Source organism: Thrips palmi, unplaced genomic scaffold (genome assembly GCF_012932325.1).
Source record: "Thrips palmi isolate BJ-2018 unplaced genomic scaffold, TpBJ-2018v1 HiC_scaffold_16, whole genome shotgun sequence".
Taxonomy (NCBI): Eukaryota; Metazoa; Arthropoda; class Insecta; order Thysanoptera; family Thripidae; genus Thrips; species Thrips palmi.
The window spans coordinates 4610717-4634672 of NW_023144625.1; the positions used below are offsets into that span (position 1 = coordinate 4610717).

The 23956-nt window shown below is 43.6% G+C and overlaps 2 protein-coding genes across 4 annotated transcripts; both read right to left on the minus strand.

Moving 5' to 3' along the window:
- Positions 1–796: 796 nt before the first annotated feature.
- On the minus strand, positions 797–8471 carry LOC117642561 (cytochrome P450 4c21-like). Its single transcript, XM_034380845.1, has 2 exons — positions 6936–8471; positions 797–1559 (listed from the first exon to the last, which is right to left on the minus strand). The coding sequence occupies exons 1-2, from the start codon at positions 7988–7990 to the stop codon at positions 1076–1078; spliced, it is 1539 nt and encodes a 512-aa protein (XP_034236736.1). The 5' UTR covers positions 7991–8471; the 3' UTR covers positions 797–1075.
- A 1689-nt stretch (positions 8472–10160) lies between these two features.
- Positions 10161–18664, minus strand: LOC117642662. 3 transcript variants are annotated; one of them, XR_004587585.1, is made up of 8 exons: positions 18449–18664; positions 17742–17820; positions 16928–17067; positions 16023–16154; positions 13950–14248; positions 13285–13460; positions 12263–12502; positions 10161–11184 (listed from the first exon to the last, which is right to left on the minus strand). XR_004587585.1 is itself a non-coding variant. In XM_034381077.1 (7 exons), exons 1-7 carry the CDS (start codon positions 18590–18592, stop codon positions 11153–11155), a joined length of 1002 nt encoding a protein of 333 aa, XP_034236968.1. In that variant the 5' UTR covers positions 18593–18664; the 3' UTR covers positions 10161–11152. The 3 variants fall into 3 exon arrangements, 1 of the variants encoding a protein (XP_034236968.1); XR_004587584.1 differs by having other exon boundaries at positions 12263–12523; XM_034381077.1 differs by lacking the exon at positions 12263–12502.
- Between the last annotated feature and the right edge of the window lie 5292 nt (positions 18665–23956).

Here is a 23956-nt window from a genome sequence, read left to right on the forward strand (position 1 = left end):
ATGTGGGTTTTCAAGTTGGAAAAAAAGGCGTTTTGGCAACTAGAACTTAGAACTTTATTTTTCTTATTTACACGTTGAGGCTATAGTTTTCTTTGACAATCAAGTTTGGAAATTCAAACATTTGCTTTTCTTTCTGTAATTTACTAAACCTGCACTGGTGGTGTGAACTGATAATCCCAAATAGTGGAATAGTGATCAGTTATTCTGCCCTCACACAGGCATGAACATAGATGACAGGAAAAGTAGCGATACACATCGGCAACTTTGGCCCGTCCCGTACATTTAGAAATGTGTGAATTTCACCCATGTTTAACCCTAACGGCATTAAAACCTGAGTCCGAGGTCTAAACAGATGTTATTTTCGTCATCAGCGCCCTTAGAAACAGGGGAAACAATGCAAAAACGTGAATAAAGAGATGGTAGGAATATACCCCACTGGGATTTGAACCCGGGTCGAAACTTCTCCTATTCGATCGAAACTAGCTCGGTTGACTTTGTCTCGTCACTCTGATTCCAAAAATACCCTTACATGCCCTTCTACTGTATCCGTTGCCGAAATCCTCCTCGACCCCAATGTAGACCATGGTACACCAGCAGCAGCGACTCCGGTGCTTGGATCGGATTTCCAGTCACCGGGTGGTTCTCAGGGTCACCCAAGGAGGCTGCACACCTAATTTGGTCAAGATCGGACCACAAAAAGTCCTCGGGCGGTCGAACGAACGGACGGACGCATAGCATGCCTCATACTATATGCCCGTCCCTCGTTTTTTTTTTTTTTACAAAAAAAAATTTTAGAAAATGGACGGGCCAAAAACGGGCAGCACTACGCACAAAATTGTTCAGAAACATTTAGTGTGAAGTCGGGTGTACCGTCGTGCATAACTGTGCGTGAATTTGCATAAATTCATGCATCTTTACGCATGATATTATGCAAATGCCACGTACTATGCACAAAATCGTGCAAGTTGCACGTACAAAATTCTACCTAAATATTTGGTGTGTATATAACAAGATTGTGTTCCTGATTGTAGCTTTTCAGGTCGTATGTTTCATGACGGTACCCCTCTGATCTGACTTACACTAGTGCCTGCGCCACATCACGCAACCGCGGCTCCCGGGCCTCGAACTTGACTCGCACACCGCCCACGAGGTGGGACGAAACGCCGAAGGTCATGTTGTCGGCGAGGCTCTGCAGGTCCTTGTGGTCGTCCACGGGCAGCACCTTGAAGGCCCTCAGCGCGGTGGCGAGGATGGTGGTCATGTTCATCATGGCGTACTTGCCGCCGATGCAGTGCCGGGGGCCCGTGCTGAAGGGGATGTAGGCGCAGGGGTGGCGGTCCTTGCAGTTCTCGGGCAGGAAGCGGTCCGGGTCGAACTCGTCGGGCTTGTCCCAGTGCTTGGGGTCGCGGTGCGCGCCAAAGATGTTGATGCCGATGGTGGAGCCGGCCGGGATGGTGTGTCCGCACAGCTTGGTCTCCTCGTAGCACTGACGGCCGGTGAAAGGGACGGGTGGAAACATACGCATGATCTCTTTGATGACTCGATCGAGGTACTTGAGCCTGAAAAAAGAGGCAACAGAAAAGACGTTGCTGTATTTTGAACACCGCACTGCCAATCCAAGTGTGAGACAGTCTCACACTTGTAGGTGTGGGACGGACGTTTTGTCTCACGCTTGCAAGTGTGAGACATCAATGTCTCAGTGTGGGACACGGTTTTGGTTTATCCTACACTTGCAGGCGTGGGACCCTTGGCATTGAACCACAGAGCTAGCATAGGCAGCAAAGTGTGGGACAAGCTGTGTCTCACACTTGCAAGTGTGAGACTTCGTTGTCCCACACTTGCAAGCGTGAGACAAACGTGGCTCACACTTGTAAACGATACAAAATATCCCACACCCACAAGTGTCAGACTGTCTCACACTTGGATTGGCAGTGCGACTGCCGAGGTTTTTCGTGTCAGCTGATTATTCTCAAATCCCTGCGAACTTTTTTGCAAACAAATGTAGCTTCTTGTTATCAGTAAAGTATTTCGAGGATAAATAAGATAACGAAGAGAATACTTCGTAATTTACGATTTTTTTCTTTCACCGTATAATAAAATAAATAGTTAAGTTTGTACCTCACTGAAAAACCAAACGATGAGTGCCATTTTGGCCGCGTCAGTTGTGTGGTCTAGACCACGTTTGGTGTGGTCTTTCCCAAGGGAAAATAACATCATCCTAATTTCTACACCAAAATTCACCATATGTTTGAAACATAATAAAATTTGATAAAATTCACCAAAAAGTTCTTCTCAAAACTGAGTAGATTTTTTCCCAAAAGTCATCAAAATTCTACTTAAATCAGGGGTCCTTAACTTACCTCATAAGGGCATCATAACGTTATCATAAGAGTTAAAGTTATTACCCTTAACTTCTAACATCTTTTTAAAAGGGTAAGTTATTTTTTTATGTCTCGAATTTGTGTGGATATACTTTTGCAAGTACTTTCATAAGTCCGTACCCTTAACCTATAGCGAACATTGTCTTATGTTACGTTATGACAGCAGTGTTAGCTAAATGTTGAGTTAAGTTAAGGATCCCTGACTAAAATCCTGTTGATTTGTACGCCGAAATTCACAGTGATTTCGCCTTCCCTTTCCCCATGCAATGACCAAACAGAACGTGGTCAAGACCGCTCCAACTCATGTGGCCAAAATGGCACTCATTTGACTGCATCTAGTGCGGTCTAGACCACATTTAGTTTTCACTGATATTTCTAATGTGATAAGTTTCATACAATTTGCTGCGATAAAAAGGCTAGTGTGATTCCTTCAAATTATCGCATCTGTGGCAGCGATAAAAAAATTATCGCATTAAAAATGCAATAAGTTCCTCAGGTTTTGACTGGTCTGGGCCCAGATTATCACACTTTTGGTGTGATAAAATGATAACTACGCTAATTATGCGATAAATGCGCTAATGCCATACAATAATTCGACGCGTCCTAATAGAATAATCCTAACTACCAGGGTAGATCCGAGACAATCCTTACTGTCAGAGCAGATGCAAGACAATCCTACACAGAAAAAAATGGATTAGCTGTCACAGCTAAATATGCTAGCTGATATTTCTTTAGCTGAGAAATTTAGTTGGTGCAACCAAAAAAATAGCTTTGACAGCAAATATTTTGATCCAACAGCCAATATGAAAGTTAGTTCGCACGACTAATAATTCTAGCGACGTGGAACGAGAAGTTTGCTACACATCTCAATAGTTACTTGTAAAGACTGACATGTAATCACAGACACGAAAAAAAAAATCTCATTCAACGAACGTTAATGAAAGCAGATGATACTCGTTTGGTATTGTCGTGTGTGCTACACTGTTAAAAATAATCGTAAATTTACGACATTTTGTAGAGCAATTATGTCGTTTTTAAACAACATATTTTGTTACGACTCAAGTCGTAAATATACGACTTGAATCGTAAATGTACGACATATTTGTCGCTAATTTTGATAGCGACACGTTTCGTTTTAAAACAAATTAAGTCGTAAATTTACGACTTAATCGTAAGTCTACGACCAATCGTAAATTATCTTTCGAATAAGTCGTGCAGTTATGACTTCAGACGTACATTTACGACTCTTGTCGTAAATTCGTGTTCTGAATCGTAAATGAACGACACAAATCGTAAATAAGTGACCAAATTGTAACTTTTCACCAACTTTTCGGGGATTTCAGGTGTCAAAATATGTAATAGTGATTACGACATTGTCGTAGAGAAATGATTTTTTAGTCGTTCAGTAACGACGAAGTAGTTTAAGAACGATTTCCGTCGTTATGAAAATTAGCGACTTTTTTGTCGCTAATTTACGACAGAATTTCTAACAGTGTAGTTGTAGCAGTGTGCTTTCATGTCTGTTTTGTATTTTAAACTGTAAATAAGAGTTAGAACATATATGATTTAAAATTATATTCTGTAGGATGTGTCAGTAGCAGGGCTGGGTAATACCTAGGTAAAAAGTACCTAGGTACTGTACCTAGGTACTTTTTTGGTACCTATAACTGTACCTAGGTACTCAAGTCACAATTGTAACTGTACCTGTACCTAGGTACATTTTGGGCAGTAACTTTACCTAGAACTGCAGGTACTTTTACAGGTACTTTTGGGCGCGAATGTAGGGAAAGACGGGTAATGAGATGCGCTCAAAACAGTGCGGGGATAAAGAAAGACACTTAGAGGACTGCCCGTTTGCGGGGAAGAAACAGATATTCGGCCCCCTCCCCTTTTTATGTGCCTCCTCCGGGCTCAATGTGGCAGGTCTGGTCACCGCATGCACTGCCAAGGTGAACGCAGAGGACTTGCACTATGAAACAATGGACACATCTCAGCGGGGCTCTTAGGGTTTGTCCCTAAAGTGCGTTACCGGAACCATCTCATTATAGGAGCGAGGTCAAGGATGGTCCCTGGAGCCGCCGGCGATGCGGCGTGACGGATCGGGGTTGTAAACAGCACACACGTTGGCATGAAAAGGGTCATTGACGCAAGAAAGTTTAAAGGGACGAAAAAGTCGCGCGAGGTTTGTTTTGGTTGCGTTGCGTTACTGGGCGGATGTGTTGAAATATCAAAATAACTGAAAGTACCTGAAAAGTACCTAGGTATTTTGCCAAAGTACCTGTAACTGTACCTAGGTACTGAGCTCGATCAAGTACCTGTAACTGTATCTAGGTACTTTTTTGATCCAGTATCTGTATCTGTACCTAGGTAAAAATATAAGGTATCTGTCCCAGCCCTGGTCAGTAGAAATATTAAAAATATTTACATTACGGTACATAATGGATAACATAGAGCTCTTGTTTAAACAATTTAAAGATACTACCAGTTAACAGGTTATTCATTTCTATACAATATTTGAAAAATCAAACGAACGTCCGAACGAGGCCGAGCTAGCGCCGAAGTCGGCACAAGCTGAGGAGAGCCGAGGCCTGCCCGAGTCGCCCTTTGTGACGTGGCAGGCGGGGAGGGATTGTCGCCGAGGAGGAGGTGCCATTGTTTACGCCCGGTGCCGCTGGCGCTGTACGGGGGAGGCATTGTCAAATTCCGCGCAGGCTGCGCCTCATGGCCACACGCACCAGCCCGCCCCGGCGGCCAGCCCCTATTATATTGTTAGGATACGGGCTTGGTTTCTGGACTCGAGAGTAAAAGCACGCTGACACCTTCATAAGTACAGTAGTTTTAAGTATGTTTCAAGTGTGGTGAAGGTATCATCTGCTAAAAACAACCGAAATTCGAATTGAACCTGGGACCTGATGATTGCGAGACAAGGCCGCTAACCATCGCGCTGTCACAGTGATGGCGTGTGCCATTCGCCAAAGATCGCCTATGAAGCCAACGACGACAGATTTCCCGAGTTTGTCGGCGAGACACATCTTAAGGGGAGGTTCTGGTGAAAATCTTGCCATTTTCCAAATGGATCCAACAGTCATAATTTGTTCGGAACATAAAACTTTTCATTGAGGAGACTAAAATTTGACTTTTGAAGGCACATGCCACGCTGTAAACCCAGTCGAAGAGTCTTTTTGAGCCTATTTTGGCTGTATCTTAAAAAATCTCCTTGCGCATACTATTTTGTCGTAAAAGGTTGACCTTGACATTTTTCACTTCTTTGACTCATTTTCAAAAGATTCCGGCATGCAGAGCTCAAAACTTCCATTATATTATTAGTTATTAGCTTTTAAAGCTGAAAAGTCCCTAAAATTTGTCTATTTTGTACATTTTTGATCAATTATGGTGAAATGCTTGGTTAGAACGCTTGCGAATAAAAATGCAATTGACATTTTGAGATGTGCATGCCGGCATTTTTCAAAAATGAATCGAAGAAGTGAAAAATGTCTAAGCCAACCTTTTACGACAAAATAGTATGCGCAAGAAGACTTTTAAAGTAATAGCCTAAATGGGAGGAAAAGGCTCTGCGACTGGGTTCAGGGCATAGAATGTGCCTCCCCAATGAAAATTTTTAATAAATACTTGATAAGACATCAAATTTTTAACAAATTTTCACAGTGGGATCTATTTTGGAGAAAATAGCATTTTCACCAGAACCTCCCCTTAACGGTCGCTCTGTTGTCCGGGATGCAGAGCGCCATTGTGGTGTAGTGGTTAGCGGCCTGTCTCGCAATCGTCAGGTCCCAGGTTCGATTCCAATTTCGATTGGTTTTCTTTTCTTTTCGTATCTGTGATTACATGTCAGTCCTTACAACTAACTATTGAGATGTGTAGCAAACTTCTCGTTCCACGTAGCCAAAATTATTAGTCGTGAGAACTAACTTTCATATTGGCTGTTGGAGCAAAATATTTGCTGTCAAAGCTATTTTTTTGGTTGCACCAACTAAATTTCTCAGCTAAAGAAATAACAGCAAACATATTAGCTGTGACAGCTAATCCATTTTTTCCCGTGTAGCTTTCCGTGTGAATCCAGAACTATCCTATCTACACATCACTGAAAAGCGGTGTTTTCTCAAAGTCCGTGACGCCAACATACTTCTTTAAAGCCGAAGGGCTTGTTACAAAGTTTCATCCCTATACAAATACGTGGACATTGTATTTCAGGTATATCGACATTCTCTGATTTGCTGCAGTTATGATAGGCCTAGTTCTAAATCTGCACTGAAAGTTAGGATTGTCTTGGACCAGTTCTGGCAGTCAGGATTGTCTTGGATCTGCTCTGACAGATCCAGACGCGTCTTACTAGGACGCGTCGAATTATTGCACTCATAATGCAATAACTTTTTCATGGCGCTACTAATGCAAAAAAAATGTTATTGCTTTTTAAATTAGTTCATTATTATACTTAAAAATCAGTGTTTCAGTGCTTACAGATGCCCAAAATAGTTTAAGGTTTAAAGCGTAATAATATTGATTGTAGTTTTGAACTTTTGCTGGTGTACTTACTTAGGCAGGTCTTCCACTGCGACAAGTCGGCCACTGTCTCCGAACACAGAGACTAGTTCAGCGTGCACTCGCTCCTGAACTTCAGGCTTCAGAGACAGCACCTTCAACATCCAAGACAGCGCGGAAACTGTCGTCTCCACGTTGGCGGCCAAGAAGGTCTTGAACTCGTCCATGATGTCCTGCTCCGCCTCTTGCGTCCCAGCGCCATCTTCGGGGCCCCTCACCAGGATGTCCATGAGGGTCTCGCGTGCCTGCTTGAAGTCGCAATGGTCTCTACTTTTCAGTTCCATTCGCTTTGCTGCAACGATCCTCCTGCACAGTGACTCGAATGTGCTCTTCATCTTGTGCATCTTCTTGCCGAGAGGAGTCAACGCGAATATATAATAGGACCACAGCAGGGGGTTAAAGGAGCGCGCGTTGACAGAGCAGCACAACAATTCCAGGAACTCCACGCTATCTAAAAGTTCATCGTCAAAGTGCAACCCGTCGGCAGCCACGGACGTGCGGATGAAATTTCTCATTGCAGTTTTCCTCAGGTTTTCCAGCACGTCGACGACCATTCCAACTTCCACGCGGTCCACGAAGCCCTTGGCCTCTTCGCTGAAGACGTTCACGAAGCTGTTGAGGACGTTCTGGTTGAAGCCGGGTGCGAGCCACTTGCGGTGTGCCTTCCACTCGGCACCATTGAGCTGGATAAGGCCTTTCGCGCCAAAATCGTGTTGGATGAGGTCGTAAATGAAGGCGGACTTGTCGTTGAAGTCCTTGCGGCGTACCAGCTCCTCTATCTCCACGGGGTCCTGCAGCGACACAATCAAGTGGTTGAAGATGGAGGCGCGGCGCATCTCGCGGCGGCCGTCTACCAGCCAGAGGATGGTCTTCATGATGGTGTCCGGGGTCGTGCGGGCGGCCTCCAGGGCGTTGCCGAGGAGCGGCAGCGAGGGCCGCCCAGGGATGGCCAGCTCGAGCCTCCTGAAGTGCAGGTAGCCGAGCAGGGAGCGCACCAGGAGCACGACGATGAGGCCCAGCACGGCCAGCAGCAGCACCTGCAGCGGCATGTCTGCAGCAGCACGATGAACCTGAAAGGCTGCACGGCAAGGCACTGATTGAACGTTGGAGCCCGAGATTCTCTATGCATGTGTGCAGTTTGCAGCGCCGTAGCCTGGTTTCAGGCCAGTTCCCACTCAATCGTTGTCTTGCGCCGGATCGACGCATTCGCATTGCAGACCAATTACCAGAGTCGTTTTTGTCACTTTTTCTCTGCGACTGTACGGGATGGCTCTTTCCAGAGCGAGAGACAGCTACGGAAACGACTTTCGGAATTCCGCAGGTTGACCAATCTGTATGTGCATCGGCGATACAATGACGACAGGTGACAAACGGCGAGGGTCATCAAATGCTGCTTAAGCGCCTGTAACATTCATCGCCATTGTTAAGCGGGCAATACACTGAAAATGGCCCAAAACTGAGTTGTGTGATTGCTTCCATACGCGTTGTTGTGCGTTGTACAAACTTTTCATGTGTCAAGGCCTTACACTGCAGGAAATAACCACAACAAAAGTACACAAATTTCTGGCAAATTTTTTATCAGGTTTTTGTTGTACTTTCAAAGTACAACAATTGTTGTACAAAGTACAATGGAACCGGCATGACGAGTGCTGGGCAGTCTCGGCCTCGTTGTGGTTTGTACAATTCTCGTTGTACTTTCTACAATCCCTGTTGTACTTTTATTGTACAGTTTTTGTTGTACATTTGTTGTACTATTCACACTTTTTCTTGCAGTGTACAAAAAGAAGCATTTTAAGCCCAGAATGGCGTCGATCGCACGTCAGGAAACGGAGCAGCAACCAATCAAATTTTCGACAAAAGTCGAACTGGCGGGCGTCCCTCAGTCCGCAAAAATGAAGATATCTCAACCCCGTTTGCGCCAAAATGTAGGTAATTGAAGCGGCTTTCGCATGAACAAGGATTATGAACATCGAACAATCAAAAGTACAAAATTTTACGAAAAACCTGTTTTGAACATTTTTGCAAAATCCTCAAAAAGTGTGCACACTCTCGTTGGAGTGTACTCATCTCAGTACACTCTCGTTGGAGTGTATTAGTGAGTACACGCTGAACAGAGAGTGCTGAGCACACTGTGGAGTTTGCAGAGTAATCTTGCTTTGACAAACTTTTGACAAATTTTAGAAAATACTTTGCGAGGACGATTCCATTGTTTAGCTAAATAAAAGCCTCGCGTGAGGTGGAGTAAGCAGATAGTCGGTAATCCAGGCAGCCCGTGCAGATAGCCGGTTTGTCGGGACAGCGCGCGCACGTAGATATTCGGTTATCCAGACAGTACGCGTAGATAGCTGCTTGTTGCAGGATCGAAAAGCGGAATGCTTTGAATAGAACACACCTTTTATTGATTCAAAGACATGAGTAACAGTAGGATCTGAGAATTAAAAATACTAACTTAATGCAAACAGCTATTTAAAAAAGTTAAAAACAAAAAAATGAAGACCCTACTTTTTTATTTAAGGGGGGACCCTGGTGAAACTTTCAAGTAGGCTTCAAAATAAACCCAGAAAGTTGAAACTTTGCTTAATTATTAGGTTCATTATGGTGAGTTCCCAAAACAAAATTCAATCAAAAATGTTGAACGGTCTCTGAGAAAAGTGGCTTTTCAGTGTTTTTTAGAGCGTTGGGGAAAAATCTTCCTGCGTCTTTCATTGGTACGGAAAGTCTTGAAAATTTTTTTGGGTTATCCTAAAGATGTATTGAAGAGATTTTAGTGACGGAATTTTCAAATTCAACTTCTGTCCTGAGATATGAGTTTTCAAATTTTAACATTGAAAAAAAGTGACTTTTTTTCCCTTTTTTCAAACTTTTAGGTGTTTGTAAAAAAAAGTAGGGCTGATATCAAGATTCCGTCACTAAAATTTGTCGACAAGTCATCAATGAATAGAGTCCATGCAAGACGACTCATGTAGGTGTCAACCAGGAACGCAGGAAGTCTTTCTACGACAAAATTTTTTGTCGACTGAGCAAAGCTGTGAAGTTGAGCGTAGAAGCCAAAGACAACTGATTTCAATGTTATTTCCTGCCAAATGATAAAGAAACTACCCACTTAGCTTAAAGGTGTTCAACCTGTTGAATCTGAAACCTTCTATGCACATTTTTATCTATGAACTTTAAAAATACTATTTTTGGCAATTTTGGCGATTTTTTCACCAGGGTCCCCCCTTAAAGGCGGCGCCTTCGCTGTTTTTGTTTCACCGGGGAAAACCAACTGTGGGTCGCGATAACGGAAAATGACGGTGAATCAGACCATGGAGTATGAGCCTCGCGACAAATGCACTTCCTCAAAAGGAATGCCGCAATCGGCAGAGCAGTCCGCTTTGGTAAAAATCCGAGAAGTTAACCATAAAACAGATCGGCGCTGATCACGAGATTGGAGTCATCTTGATCCAAAAGCAGATAATCCACGTCGTTGGAGTCATCTTGCTCCAAACAGATCGGCGTAGTCTCCATCAAAATGATCCTCGTTGTCATAGCTCCACAAATGATCACCGAGGTCAAAGTCATTGTAGTCATGATCCAAGGTCAGTAAATCCATTCTCATTCCAGGAATGTGACATCACGTTGAAACGAACGTGACAAAATGTCATGTTCGTTTGAGCATTTTGTCGTGTTCGTTTGAGCATTGTGTCACATTCGTTTGAATGTGAACAAGCTGGTTTTTGGCCAATTCACACCCAAACGAATGTTACATAATGCTCAAACCAACGTGACATTTTGTCACGTAACATTTTGTGACGTGACATTTTGTGACGTGACATTTTGTCACGTTCGTTTCAACGAGATGTCACGTTCCTGGAATGAGAGTTTCCATGATAAGATCCAAGCCCGCGTTCGCTGCCTGACAGTGAGTGCGAGCGGTCCGGGGCGCGTTGCGGGCCCGGCGCGGAGCGCGGGGAGGGGCCCGGGGCGGGGCGGCGCGCCACGTGACTGGGCATGAAGTTGTCCCTGTCTGCCTTGACGAACACGTCCATGCGTTCATTGTTCTTGGCAGTAGTGTCGTAGCGGAGAGAGCTGCCAGGCAGGCAGGGCGGCGCGCGCAGCATCTTCCGTCTGTCCTTCATTTCGGCCAACTCCACGACGTTGGATACGAGGACATCGGCCAGAAGCATGCACGCCTCGGGGGTATTTTAGTCGCAGTAGTTGTGGGTGGAGAATTACACGCCCGGGACAAAACGATGGCGTCGACCTGCACAAAAATAACAGGGAAAGTAGCGATACACATCGGCAACTTTGGCCCGTTCCGTACATCTAGAAATGTGCGTATTTCGCCTATGTTTAACCCCTGACGAGATTTGATGCTAAGTCTGGGGTCAAAATACATGTTATTTACGTCATCAACGCCCTAAAAACATGAGAAACAATGCAAAAACTTGAAAAAAAAAAGTTTGCAATACATCCTACTGGAATTTGAACCCGGGTCCAAACTTCTTCGATTCGCTCGAAACTAGCATCGTTGACTTTGTCTCGGCACCCCGATACCAAAATTACCCTTACGTGCCCTTTTGGCTGTATCCGTTTCCGAAATCCTCCTCGACCCCATGTAGACCATGATGCACCTGCAGCAGCACCCCCGGGGCTCGGATCGGATTTGCTACCAGCGGGCGGTTCTTAGGGTCACCCAAGGAGGCTGCATACCAAATTTGGTGAAGGAAGATCGGACCACGGGATGTCCTCGGACGGACGGACGGACGAACGAACGAACGGACGCACAGCTTGCATCATGCTACTACACTGCAAATGCAACGGCGATACTAAAGTACATTTTTTGGCGATAAAGTGAGTATTGCCAATAAACGGCCTTACGGAAAAGTATTGCCAATAAACGGCCTTACGGAAAAGTATTGCCTTCAAAACGGCGATACACAAAAGTATCGCCAAAATTTGGGATACTTTGGAGTATTGCCACGATTTGGCAATAAACGTCGAGCAAATCAGGGGGAGAGGACCTTGGTTTAATGCCGTGGTTTTGGCAATATCCAAAAGTATTGCCAAATTTTGGCGATACTTTATTGTATCGCCGTTTTGAAGGCAATACTTTTCCGTAAGGCCGTTTATTGGCGATACTCAATTGTATCGCCAAAAAAGGCACTAAAAGTATTGCCTTTGGATTTACAGTGTATATGCCCCTCCCTTCGGATTTTTTTTTTATTTTTTTTTACAAAAAATACACGGGACGGGCCACGGGAGGAGGACTTCCTCCACTGCCCCATCCCGCGTGGCATCTCAAAAGACGCCTGAAAGGCAAAAAAAAGGGTGCCACCTACCCTCAACCCCTCGCTCAACCGCATGCCCAACAAACAGGCCGCCTCTGGACCCGCCACGCCACGGCCGTCACGCGATGGTGCAGCAGCACCTGTGGATGACCACTGCGGGGGTGGCAGCTTGGCGGGCTGCGGTTGCGGCAGGCTCCCCGGCCTGGGGAAGGCTGTCCGTCGCGACTTGGGCGTCGCAAGTCGCGTTGCTGGCCACGTTTGGGGCTGCGTCCTCGGACGTGGAGGCGGTCGCTGGTGGAACATTCGACGTGCCTGGGATAAGGGTCTGAGATACACGCTTAAAACCTTACGAAGTAATTTGATCATTGTATGAGGTGCAAACTATATTTAGTTTGTGACACGAAGTATTATATGAAGCTACTTTACTTACACCCTGCATGTTATGTACAATTTTGTACGAGACATCACGGGGTTTTGTGCACACGAACTTTTCGTACAAAGTTTGTACGAAAAAACTGCACAAATTTCACCATTTTTGTGCCAAATTTCGTACAAATTTGTACGAAAAGTTCGTGTGCACTTAAAACCGAGATGTCTCGTACAAAATTTGTACAAAAACATTTAAGGTGTAGATGGTGAGGTTTTTAGAGTGTGTCACAGACAAAGGCTGGTCCGCCATTTTCAAATGAATTGAAGGGAGCAGTTTTGCGCTCATGACTTCTAGCCCGTGTGATAAGCGTGACCAGAGACATAAAATCGGGTCGCTTTCTATGCCTAACTTCCAGAGATTTCCAGAAGCAATGAAGGGAAAACATTCTCCAATTTTGTACGAAACATCATAGTTTTTTGTGCACGCGAAATTTTCGTACAATTTTCGTACAAAAAACTGCACATTTTTCGCAATTTTTGTACAAAATTGTACAAAATTTATAAATTAGTACGAAAAGTTCGTATGCACCAAAACCTGTGATGTCTCGTACAAAATTTGTACAAAAACATTTAGTGTGTGGACCAGGGGCCAGACGCAGCGTTTATCTCTGGAACAGCTACGACTGTGCCTGGGATCTCCCTACCAGCTGACTGCGTGTCTGCAGTGTCGGTTGCTGGCAAGCCTGCTTGTGGCATCGAGGAAGTACTCGGTACATCTTGCTGTGAACTCCGTTTCGTCGCCGTCTGTATCGTCTTGGACGTCTTCAGGCGTTGCTTCTCGGGCTCCTGGGTTAGTTTTGACGTCGTGGGCAGGGATTTCCTGCGAGCATTAAAGAAATCGTGTGTATCAGCCACACCCCAAAAAGTGTACGTACGAAGTTTTTGTATACGCAGAAAACAAAGGCATTGTAGAACTGCTTTGTGATGTGAAGAAATACTTCGTTTGCTTCATCATGATGTCAAGCATTTCGTAGATTTTACAATGCCTTCGTGTTCTATGTATAAGGAGGCACTGCTTCGTAAGCTGTTTTCTGGGCAGCGGCGAAGAGATGTGCATAGTACGGTAGTCCATCCATCCCTGCGAAATTTTTGGTTGAAACATTCGATCATGAGATGAAGCTAGCTGATACCTTCTTATGCTCCTCGCTTAAGTGTATAGCATGGGATGGGTAAACGTTGGATGGAATCTGATACAAATGTCTGCTTATAATTTGTCTTAAATTTCAGATTGTTTCTGTCACCAGCTTGATATGATGGTTCGGCTTTGCCTTGCTTAGTGTCCCTCCCCCCCCCCTATTTCTCGCCGTACAATTGCTTGCTAAACGGCGGTGGCGACGGCGTGAGCCTCTTGGCGGGTCTGCTTCGGTGCCGTGAGTGTCCGGCAGCTCGGTGCGAGGCCACGTCCAGGCTGTCGGTGCTCTTGGACAGGCGCACCCCCCTGGACTTCTCCTGGTGCCGACGGACGTCCTCGAAGTCGTCCAGCGAGTCCGCGCTGTGGGCGCGCCGTCTGCCCCATGGCGGCGCCCGGCGTGACGCGCCCAGGGCGCCTCGGCCACTGAAGCCTGAGGCCCTGTACGGCAGCCTAGCCCCGCACGCCGCCTGCACGTACTGAGGACCAGAGTGGGGCAAACGCTTTAAACCTTGCGATAGTACAAACTTATTTACTTTGTGTATACGAACAAATAGTTTGTAAATTACGAGCTATTTTCTTTGTATGCTTTTGTATACTCAAAATACTTTGTTATAACAAAGCTGCTTTCCTTTGTAATGCCTAAAATAGTTTGTCGAGTTTTCTTAGTGCAAACAAGCTAGGGCCCGCCCTTCCGTCGAACCGAGTTGCCAGCTCCGCTTCGCTGCGCCGGCAACTCGATTCGACAGGGGGCCGGCCCAGCTTGGCCTGCCGGCGGCCTTTTCTCGGGCCTTCGGCCCTCCCATCAGACCCAACTTGGCCAGTCGAAGGCCCGGGCCTTCGGCCCGCTCGCATCACACACACCGTGAGCGGGTAAAGCAAAGTTATCGATGTACCATCGTGACTTAGGCCCGCCCTTCTATTCACAATATGCAATAGTCCTTACACTTTTTACTCCAACTGTCCTTAGAATATGCCCATTTCATTTGTCTCTTCGCCCTCATTCCGAAAATACCCATATTTGCCATGCTACTGCAACTCCTTGCAATAGAGGCACAGCAGGAGCGCAAAACGAGTCCGTCGCACTTTTTCGCATAACTCATGAAGGCGGGCTCCTGGACCCCCCTTCCGACCCCTCGTTGAAGAGGTCTTGCCAAGACCTATCCAAAACTTAAGTAAAAATTTTCAGTCGGTTGACCCCTTTTGCTCAAGATCCTGATATGACTAATAGACGAAGTCGGGCTCCTGGACCCCCTTTCCGACCCCTCGTTGAAAAGGTCTTGCTGAGACCAATCGAAATCTGCAATAAATTTTTTTAGTCGGTCGACCCCCTTTTTTGAAGATCCTGATCTGGCCAACTTGTAAAAGCAGCCGATGGGATCGGGACCAGGTCCATTCATCTTGTCTCGTCGCCCCGATTCCAAAAATACCCCTATGTGCCCTGCTAGCACCAATAATGGCGGAAATCCCCCTCCCGCTCATGTAAACCATGATGAACCTGCAGCAGCCCTTGTGCGACCCGGACGGGATTTGCACCACCGGATTATTTGTTTGGACGGTACTCCTGAAGTACCGTCCCCCTATTTTTTGAATAGAAGGGCGGGCCAAAAAAATAAGGCTGACTTAGAGCCGAAATAACGCATTGCAGACCGCATACACTGTTAAAAGAAACAGGAAAGTACCGTTAAAAGCGTTCCGAAGATCCGTCGGAAATCTTCGGAAGGCTTCTTTTTACAAAAAGATCAAATTCCGATATGAAATTGAGGCACTCACGGTCTCAAAAAGTTACTTCCATACCTAGATCCAACATTTCTCCAAGGCTTTCAGTCAATCTTCTACGTAGGGGTTACAGTGAGAAGAATGTCTTCTCCATGCACATCGTTGGTCTGCATTGCAACAGGCACGCGGAGAATACTGGTACTAGTCCGTCAGAGAAGATTGAGAAAAGGTTTCCGAAAATGTTGGATTTTGTGTACGGATAATCATGGCAAAAAAAAATAACTGACTTTTCCGCAATTATTCTTAATATTTAGACAGTTTTTAGAATCTTTCGAAAAGGTACCTTAACCAGTCAACCTGTATCGACGAAAAGATTTGATTCTTTTTGATACTGGTTTTCACCTCAATGCGAAAATCTTATTTTTCTCTGAATGGGTGTATTTATAAAAACTGACGGAACACTCAGTAGGAAACAACACAGTGATCACATCACCATAATGTGGCAAAAGATAGGCCCGGTGGGGCCCAAGCAACCTTAGCGTCGAGCGCCCTGGAGGTGGCCGCTGCCGAGGCGAATGTGACGTGGGCCCAGCTCCGCCGCCGTCCGTCCTCATGGCATCCTGCGACGCGGACCCAGTGCACGCGCCCAAAGTGCGAGAAGGCGTCCTGCCGAGGGGGAAAGTACACTGTGAAAATTTGTTGTGACAAAAATGACAAAAACGTGGATGATATTTTCATCACTTTCAAATGCTGACAATCCCATCACAAATTGATGTCATTTTTATCAAAGTTCCTCATGACAACAATGTCATCAATTTGTTTTGATGACATTGTTGTAAGGAAAATTAGCCTCGAAATTGGCATCAAGTGGCGACTCAAAAAAAGTTTTCGAAAGCGTGTTATCACACCAACATGCGTTGATCTGGGCCAGAAGGTAAGAAAAGAAACTTAGTCCATTTTTAGTGCAATAATTTTTCATAGCTGCCTCAGGTGTGATAATTTGAAGGTCTGTCAAGCATTTTTATTGCTGCTAATTGTATGAAATTTGTCATATTAGAAGTACCAGTTCTACCAATTCTTCTTTACGTCAAATTTAACGGGGAAGTTGGATCCTGTTGGTTCGGTTTGCACTGATATTTCTAGTGATAAGTTTCATACAATTTGCAGCGATAAAAAGGCAAATGTGATTCCTGCAAATTATCACATCTGTAGCAGCAAGAAAAAATTATCGCATTAAAAATGCAACATGTCTCCTATGTTTTGGCCGGTCTGGGCCCAGTTTTGGTGTGATAAAATGATAACTACGCTTATAAGTTGAAAAATTCGTAAACGCAATACAATATTTATTGCACTTAGAATGCAATAAACATGTTATTGCTTTTTAAATGAGTTCATTACCACACTTAGAAAACCAGTGTGCCCGTGAGCTTGAGACGCACCTTCACCTCTCGGTACGTGAAATGGCTCGGCACCCACTGCACGAAGATGGTGCACTCTTTCGTCTTTCCAACGTCGTCGTCATCATCAGAGTACTGGTCGCCGTCGCTGTCCGACCACTCCGATGCCTCGGAAGTGTCTCCTGCAACTCTTCCTCCACGTCTCTCATTCGGTCTTTCAACACAGCAATAGACACACTAAATGTTATGTACAATTTTGTACGAGACATCACAGTTTTTTGTGCACACGAAATTTTCATACAATTTTTGTACGAAAAACTGCACATTTTCGCCATTTTTGTACAAATTTGTACAAAATTTTGCACAAATTTGTACGAAAAGTTCGTGTGCACAAAAAACTGTGATTTCTCGTACAAATTTTGTACAAAAACATTTAGTGTGGAGTGAACGTGGTTGCACTCTTCCGTGTTCTTAAGAATCCACAATAGAAACATGAAGATTTATCTCAATGGTAGCAGTTTGGAGAGGGGTATCTTTAGAATCGAAAATTATTTTGTTCCTTTCACCTTTGCAAATTATTCGCTAAGCGAATGAAAGTTAACAACAACTTCATGGGATTTTAGCGTAGTAAATATCGTCTCACAATCCACGGAAATAGTACGGTTAAAAAGCACAGTTTTGCCAATGTCCCTTATCATTGTGACGAACAAGTCTACACACTAAATGTTAAGTACAATTTTGTACGAGACATCGCAGTTTTTTGTGCACACGAACTTTTCGTACAATTTTCGTACGAAAAACTGCACATTTTCGCCATTTTTGTACAAAATTGTTCAAAATCAAAAAAAGAGTTTACCTTCTTCTTCTTCAAGCCATTCGAAGATCTGGTAGTTGGTTTCGAGGTCAAAAGGATTTCCCGTAGTCTCGGGGCCCCACTGCAGAGAGAGGAAAATATTTGCTTCTAAGTCGGACAATGTCTTTGCTGACAAATGCTGACTTTGTGAACCTTGATTGATTGTACGCGAAGAACGAGTGAGGGCGTTTGGACCTTTCAGCATTCTTCATTTGATCACAATAGGTACTGCTGAAGGCGCATCCCAGTGTGTAATTGAATGCACGCAATGGGAAGGAGTTCATTATAAGTTATTTCAAAGGGTGATACAGACTACAGATAATGTGGGGTAGACCCAAAACTGTGGTTACCCGAATTTACCACGCGTGGAATTGGGGTCGACACCCCTTAAAATCAGTGGTCAGCATCTTCTCTCATGTCAGCATCAAACCACATAAATCAATGGTGAATAAGCCACAGCGAAAATGTGGTCAGTCCTCGCTCTGCCTCACTAAAGGGTGGTCTTGACCACGCAATACATACGGTAACGGCAAAATTATAGGCTTGTAACCATTTTTTTTAAAGGGGTATAATTTTTGCCACAATGGTACGTGGGGTAGAATGAGGTTACCACATTTTAGGTCTCACCACAGCCAAATGTGGTAAATTCGCCACACTTTCGATTTCAGTGTACACAACGATTCAAGCTGTTTTCCCCTTGCAACTGTTACCTTGCGCCGGCACACCGGACACTGAGGCTTGCACTTGTTGACACATCGCAGGCAAAAGGTGTGCCCGCAGGTAAGGACCTTGGGCAGGCGGCCGCCGTGATCGTAGCGCTGCGTGCACACTGAGCACTGGAACACCCCGGCCATCCCGAATTCTCACAAGCGTGCAACTGAAATGCTGAAGACTATCGTTTCCCTACGCCACTCGCAAATCGTCTGCATCCCGACCATGAACTAGTCGATAGGCAAGAGATAACGTGATGTACACACCCGCTGATAAAGGTACACGGTTGCAAGAATTCATAACGAAAATAATGGTTGTTGGACCCAGACCTCAGGGCGCATCAAATGTGAAAAATTAATTTAGAAAAAAAGGATTATTGGCAAGGATTGTCCAAATTGAATTAAAATTGTTTTAAAGACATTTTATTGCGAAATAAAGTCTCCAAGTTTTCACCTTTCTTTTCCTTTTATGCCATCAAAAGTGGATGTTTGACCGTTTTAATAAAACATGTCCATCAATTGGGCTGTTAAAATTATTTTTGGGGCATCAACCCTAAACAGAAGATGAAATGACAAAAATTGTTCTACGCCGTGCACTTACACGACCATGGCATTATGGATTTCCAGGACCTAGAGGTCAGCGGTTGTCAACCTTTCGTGGCTCGCAACCCTGAAAATAGCGGTCGAAAGTTTCTGCGACCTCGAGCCAAGTCTCCACGACGATGGCGAGCAAAGAAGCCTGCCGAAGGCAGCGTACATTGGTGATGAACTTGATGAACCATGATGAGGAAGGAGTCTTCCCTCTTTAAAATCAATTTCAATTGGTATTACACTCTATTGATGTTCTTCACCTTTTTGTTTTTGTTTCAGGGTTTGGGGTCGGTGGTCAACTTTTTTGTCCTAATCCTCCAGTTGCGAGAAATAAAACTCTTCTGGACGTTCCTAGGGCACAGAGGATCCAACCATTCCTTATCTGTATGAAAACGCATTCTTTTTTTCTGCCGTACACGGTGGGTGGGGGTGAAATGAGTATGAACAGAAAAGGAGTAACGTCCTCTTAGAAATTCTTTGGCGTTCGTTTGCGTGGTAACCAGAAGGAATGTTACATTTGTTCCCTGTACTCTCCATGCAGTGTACCCCATATAGACTAAATTTCGTACTTCAAGTGCATTAAAGCCTATGGGAAAGGTACCAGTTTTAGCCAAATTATATTTTTGACTGCACTGTTATTCAAATGCATGCTAGCAATCTCTCGAAATATCGTGCTTAGACTTACAGATTTCACTGTTGATTATACTAGTTAAACTAAACGGCACTTTCCTTTGTTACTTCTGCACCTCCTAACAGTTATCGAGATCATGCACTGCACGCTCGCACCATTTTAGTCAAGTGCCGAAAAGTGGGCTGGTTTTCTATGTGCAATAATAAAGTCATTTAAAAAGCTATAAAATTTTTATTGCATAAGTAGCGCTATGAAAAAGTTATTGAATTGTAAGTGCAATAAATATTGCATTACACTAGCGCATTTATCACTTTATTGGCGTAGTTTTCATTTAATCACACCAAAACTGTGATAATCTGGGCCCAGACTGGCTAGAACCTTAGAGACTTATAGCATTTTAAAAGGGATGATTTTTTATTACTGCCACCGATGCGATAATTTGAAGGAATCACATATAGCCTTTTTATCGCGGCAAATTGTATGAAACTTATCAGAAATATCAGTGTATTCCCCACTTTCACAGTATAACTGTTTCTTTCTCGGAATGGTATTGTTAGCCCCAGTAAACGCACGTATGAACGGCCCTGAGGCCGCGTTGCCCAGTCAATCAATGGTGTCGTGCTGAGTGGCATGAGGATGGTTCGCACTCTATTCGTGCCACATTTGCCGCACGCACGACCCTCTGGCAGCGCGTCCCACGATCATGATGATCCCCTGAGGTTGGGTTGGGGCGAGTCGAAAACTGTAACGCATAAGATTTAACTTCGTTTACAGTCAATTTATGACTAGGGGTACGCGCCGTTTTGTTTGGGCGCGTAGTAGGCGAGCGATGCGTCCGTATTCTTGTAGAAGATGGTGAAGAATATATGCAAAGTAAGGCCAATACAGGGTCAATGTGAAACTCAATTTTAAAAGTTTGGTCACAAATTGGTAAATTTTGGGGAAAGTAAAGGTCTGGGATGAAATTGGAAGTCATTTTCGTGATCAGCACACCAAAAACTGCAGGAAACTATGTAAAACTCGATGCGAAAATTTTGGTCCGAAATTGGTAAATATTTGGAAAAGTAAAGGTCTGAGATGAAATTGGAAGTCATTTTCGTGATCAGCACACCAAAAACTGCAGGAAACTATGTAAAACTCGATGTAAAAATTTTGGTCCAAAATTGGTCAATATTTGGAAAAGTAAAGGCTGAGATGAAATTGGAAGTCATTTTCGTGATCAGCACACCAAAAACTGCAGGAAACTATGTAAAACTCGATGTAAAAATTTGGTCCAAAATTGGTAAATATTTGGAAAAGTGAAGGTCTGGGATGAAATTGGAAGTCATTTTTGTGATCAGCACACCAAATACTGCAGGAAGCAATGAAACACCGAGGAAATTTTGGTCCTAAATCATGTATGTAATTCTCGTTGAAAGTATGGGTCTTCAGTTGTTAGGTTTTTTAAGAGCGTTTCCTGTTCATGGTGTCATGCCATGAACCCTGACCCTGTTACTCAGTCGAGTAACATTTAACAGCCAGCATTGAATTGCTTAATACGATTCACAAATACTTCAATTACCATTCGATATCTCCTTGTTACTGAACTTATGAATACGCAATGTTATTAGTAATACCTATAAAGCCTTTCTCCCTTTTAGTTTGAACTAGTGGATTAAACTATATTGATTTATCTGCATTAATTAAAAAGAGATATATTTACAGGCAGGCTGATTTAAACTACTTTGCGGAGAAGACCTTCTGTCAGATCCAATGAATCGTTTCATAGAATCCAATGTCGAGGCCACTTATTGCTAAATGCAAGTTTATCTTATTCATAATGATAGTCATGGTGTGTTATTTAATCTTTGAAACAGTTTAGCAAAAGTATTTACCTAACATTCTGAGTAAATGAAAAAAAAAAGCCAACTCAAACCATGACCAACACAAATTACCAGTTGTCGCAGACAATGTATGATTAAGTTAAAAGAATCGTCTCATGAAATCATATGACCAAGTCAGTGAATCGTCTCATTGAATCTGATGTCAATGTCAAACCTTGAATGCGCTACACTCACTCATCATATGGTTTTCTTTAAGGTTAGTACTATAGTAAACTCACAGAATTGCAATGAAGCCTTTTCCCAGAATCAGTGCCAAGAGTCAGCAAAGACTATTTATTTTGGCAAGATTAGCATCTGGTTTGTACTCATAGAATGTATTAATATATTTTCTAACTGTTATTGAGCAAAGCAAACAACTAAAAAATATAAATGGAAATACACTCACAAAGGTTAAAAAGACCAAATCATTCTTGCAATTATCAAACACAGTGCACTGACTAAAACATTTCCCCTGTAGCGGGGGAGGGGAGGGGGTGGACGGACGGACGTAACGCGTAATAATTGTCACTTTCATTTTCCGTGTTTCACTGAGTTGACACTCCGGAGGGGTTTCAATCATTCTAAAATATCGAAAAACTATGACCGTACTCACTTCTAAGCCCTTCTGCTCTTTAGTTTGTTTTATTTGCCAATGTTTTGCCAGGTCCCGTATTTGAGAGTCGCGGCCGCAAGTATGAAAAATTGCTACGAGCCGCCAACCACTGCCAACCTAACCACGCTAAGAACCTAATTCAAAAAGATGTTTTGAATATTTCAAACAATAGTAATCGTGAATATAAGATAAACTCCCCCTGGGGGAGATTTAGGAGCCTTCCGGTGCGAAATTTTGAAACTATTTGTGCGGTAGTTGCTGAGAAACGTGAGTGAGTTACGGACAGACAGACAGACAGACAGACAGACAGACAGACAGACGCACGACCAGTCACTTTTTGGTACCCCCAAACACGGCATGGGCTCGCTATCGCTCGCCAAAAACTTGTCGCGTGTTGTTGAGTCAGTTTTCCCCAGTGAAAATCTACCCAAAATCCACACAGTAAAGAAGGGTCGACTTCGAACTTGAATGAAGAAAAAGAGCAACACGCATGCAATTGAAAGCAGGCAAGTCTTTGATTAGAGCTTTACTGCAACACGGTCCTCCAAATGGAGTAAAGGTGTAGCCTTGCTGGTACTCTGCACTCATCCAAACGGGAGAGAAAATCAGAAGTTTTTTTAATCATTCGTAGAACTCTAGGTCACTTAATTCCAATACAGAAATAAAGTTTCACTTGAACTTGAAACAGGACTTTTGTTATTGGTTGTCTTCTCTCTAGCGGTCACTGGGGCATACGCCACACGCACAGACCCACAGCACTACTGGCCGTTCTATCGATAACATAACACGTTTTAGTGCGATGGCATGTGCAGAGGTATTGTGACGCCAGCGACCCCAGCAGAGTGCGAGGGACTGACAACGAAGTACGGCCGGTCCAGGTGAAGTCCGCTCCGGAGTATACACTGTTAGAAAAACTGCTGTTGGTTTACGACAAATTTGTCGTAAAGTTTCATAGCAGAAGTTGCTGTCAAGTGAGAAAGATGTCGTAAGATAAAATGTCGTAGTCTGATGAAAGTGCTGTTCAACGATAAAATTTTCATAGACATTGGCTGAACTCATATCCTCTTCACAGTCATTGGATCCAAATCATCAATCAACGACATTGTCGTTACATGATGACAATGTCGTTCAAAGATTGTTTGACTCATAGGATTACGATAAAATAATCTCATTTGCCACATTGTCCAATATTCTGGCAAAATGTCTCAAAACTCAGCTTATAAATCAATTAAATGCACAGCAGGGATGGAAGAAGATGCACAAAGCTGATGGTCTCCAACACTTGTCAATAAATGTCATTAGGAGTGGCTCGTGGTGATAGCAAATAGCCAAAGTGAGGTAACCACATTAAAAATCTGTTTTATGTCTCCCAAGTTAACCTTTGCGGCAGACTTATGAGCAAATACACAGCAGTTCATCATGAAAGGTTATCAAAATAGCGTCAAGTTTTCATGCTAATTAAGATGTGCCTTTCCCAGACTTTTTGCCGGAATATTTGACAATATGGCAAATGTGATTATTTCATCGTAATCCAACGAGTCAAACAATCTTTGAACGACTTTAGTCGCTTTGAGATGAAATTGTTGTTTGATAACGATACTTTTATTGTTTTGATTTTGAACATATTCTTTTGTAACCATACAATTTTGTATTCTTAAAACAAGTTTTTTTTTAATATGATGGTTGTTTTGTTTTGAATTTTGACAATTTTGTCATTTTATAACAATCATGCTGTTGAACTTTTTGTCGTTATCCCACAACTTTTTCTAACAGTGTAACCATTAAATAAAAAGTAGGCACACAGCAAACAC

What these genes read in the sequence shown, in the direction of transcription:
- LOC117642561 (XM_034380845.1), bottom strand. Translation starts at nt 7,990, where the DNA reads ATGCCGCTGCAGGTGCTGCTGCTGGCCGTGCTGGGCCTCATCGTCGTG. An exon ending in GCAGTGGAAGACCTGCCTAA is followed by an intron (nt 1,560 to 6,935) that starts GTAAGTACACCA and finishes CTCTTTTTTCAG; the next exon opens with GCTCAAGTACCTCGATCGAG.
- LOC117642662 (XM_034381077.1), bottom strand. Translation starts at nt 18,592, where the DNA reads ATGGCCGGGGTGTTCCAGTGCTCAGTGTGCACGCAGCGCTACGATCAC. An exon ending in ATGGCTTGAAGAAGAAGAAG is followed by an intron (nt 17,068 to 17,741) that starts GTAAACTCTTTT and finishes GAAGAGTTGCAG; the next exon opens with GAGACACTTCCGAGGCATCG. An exon ending in CCGCCGTTTAGCAAGCAATT is followed by an intron (nt 13,461 to 13,949) that starts GTACGGCGAGAA and finishes TAATGCTCGCAG; the next exon opens with GAAATCCCTGCCCACGACGT.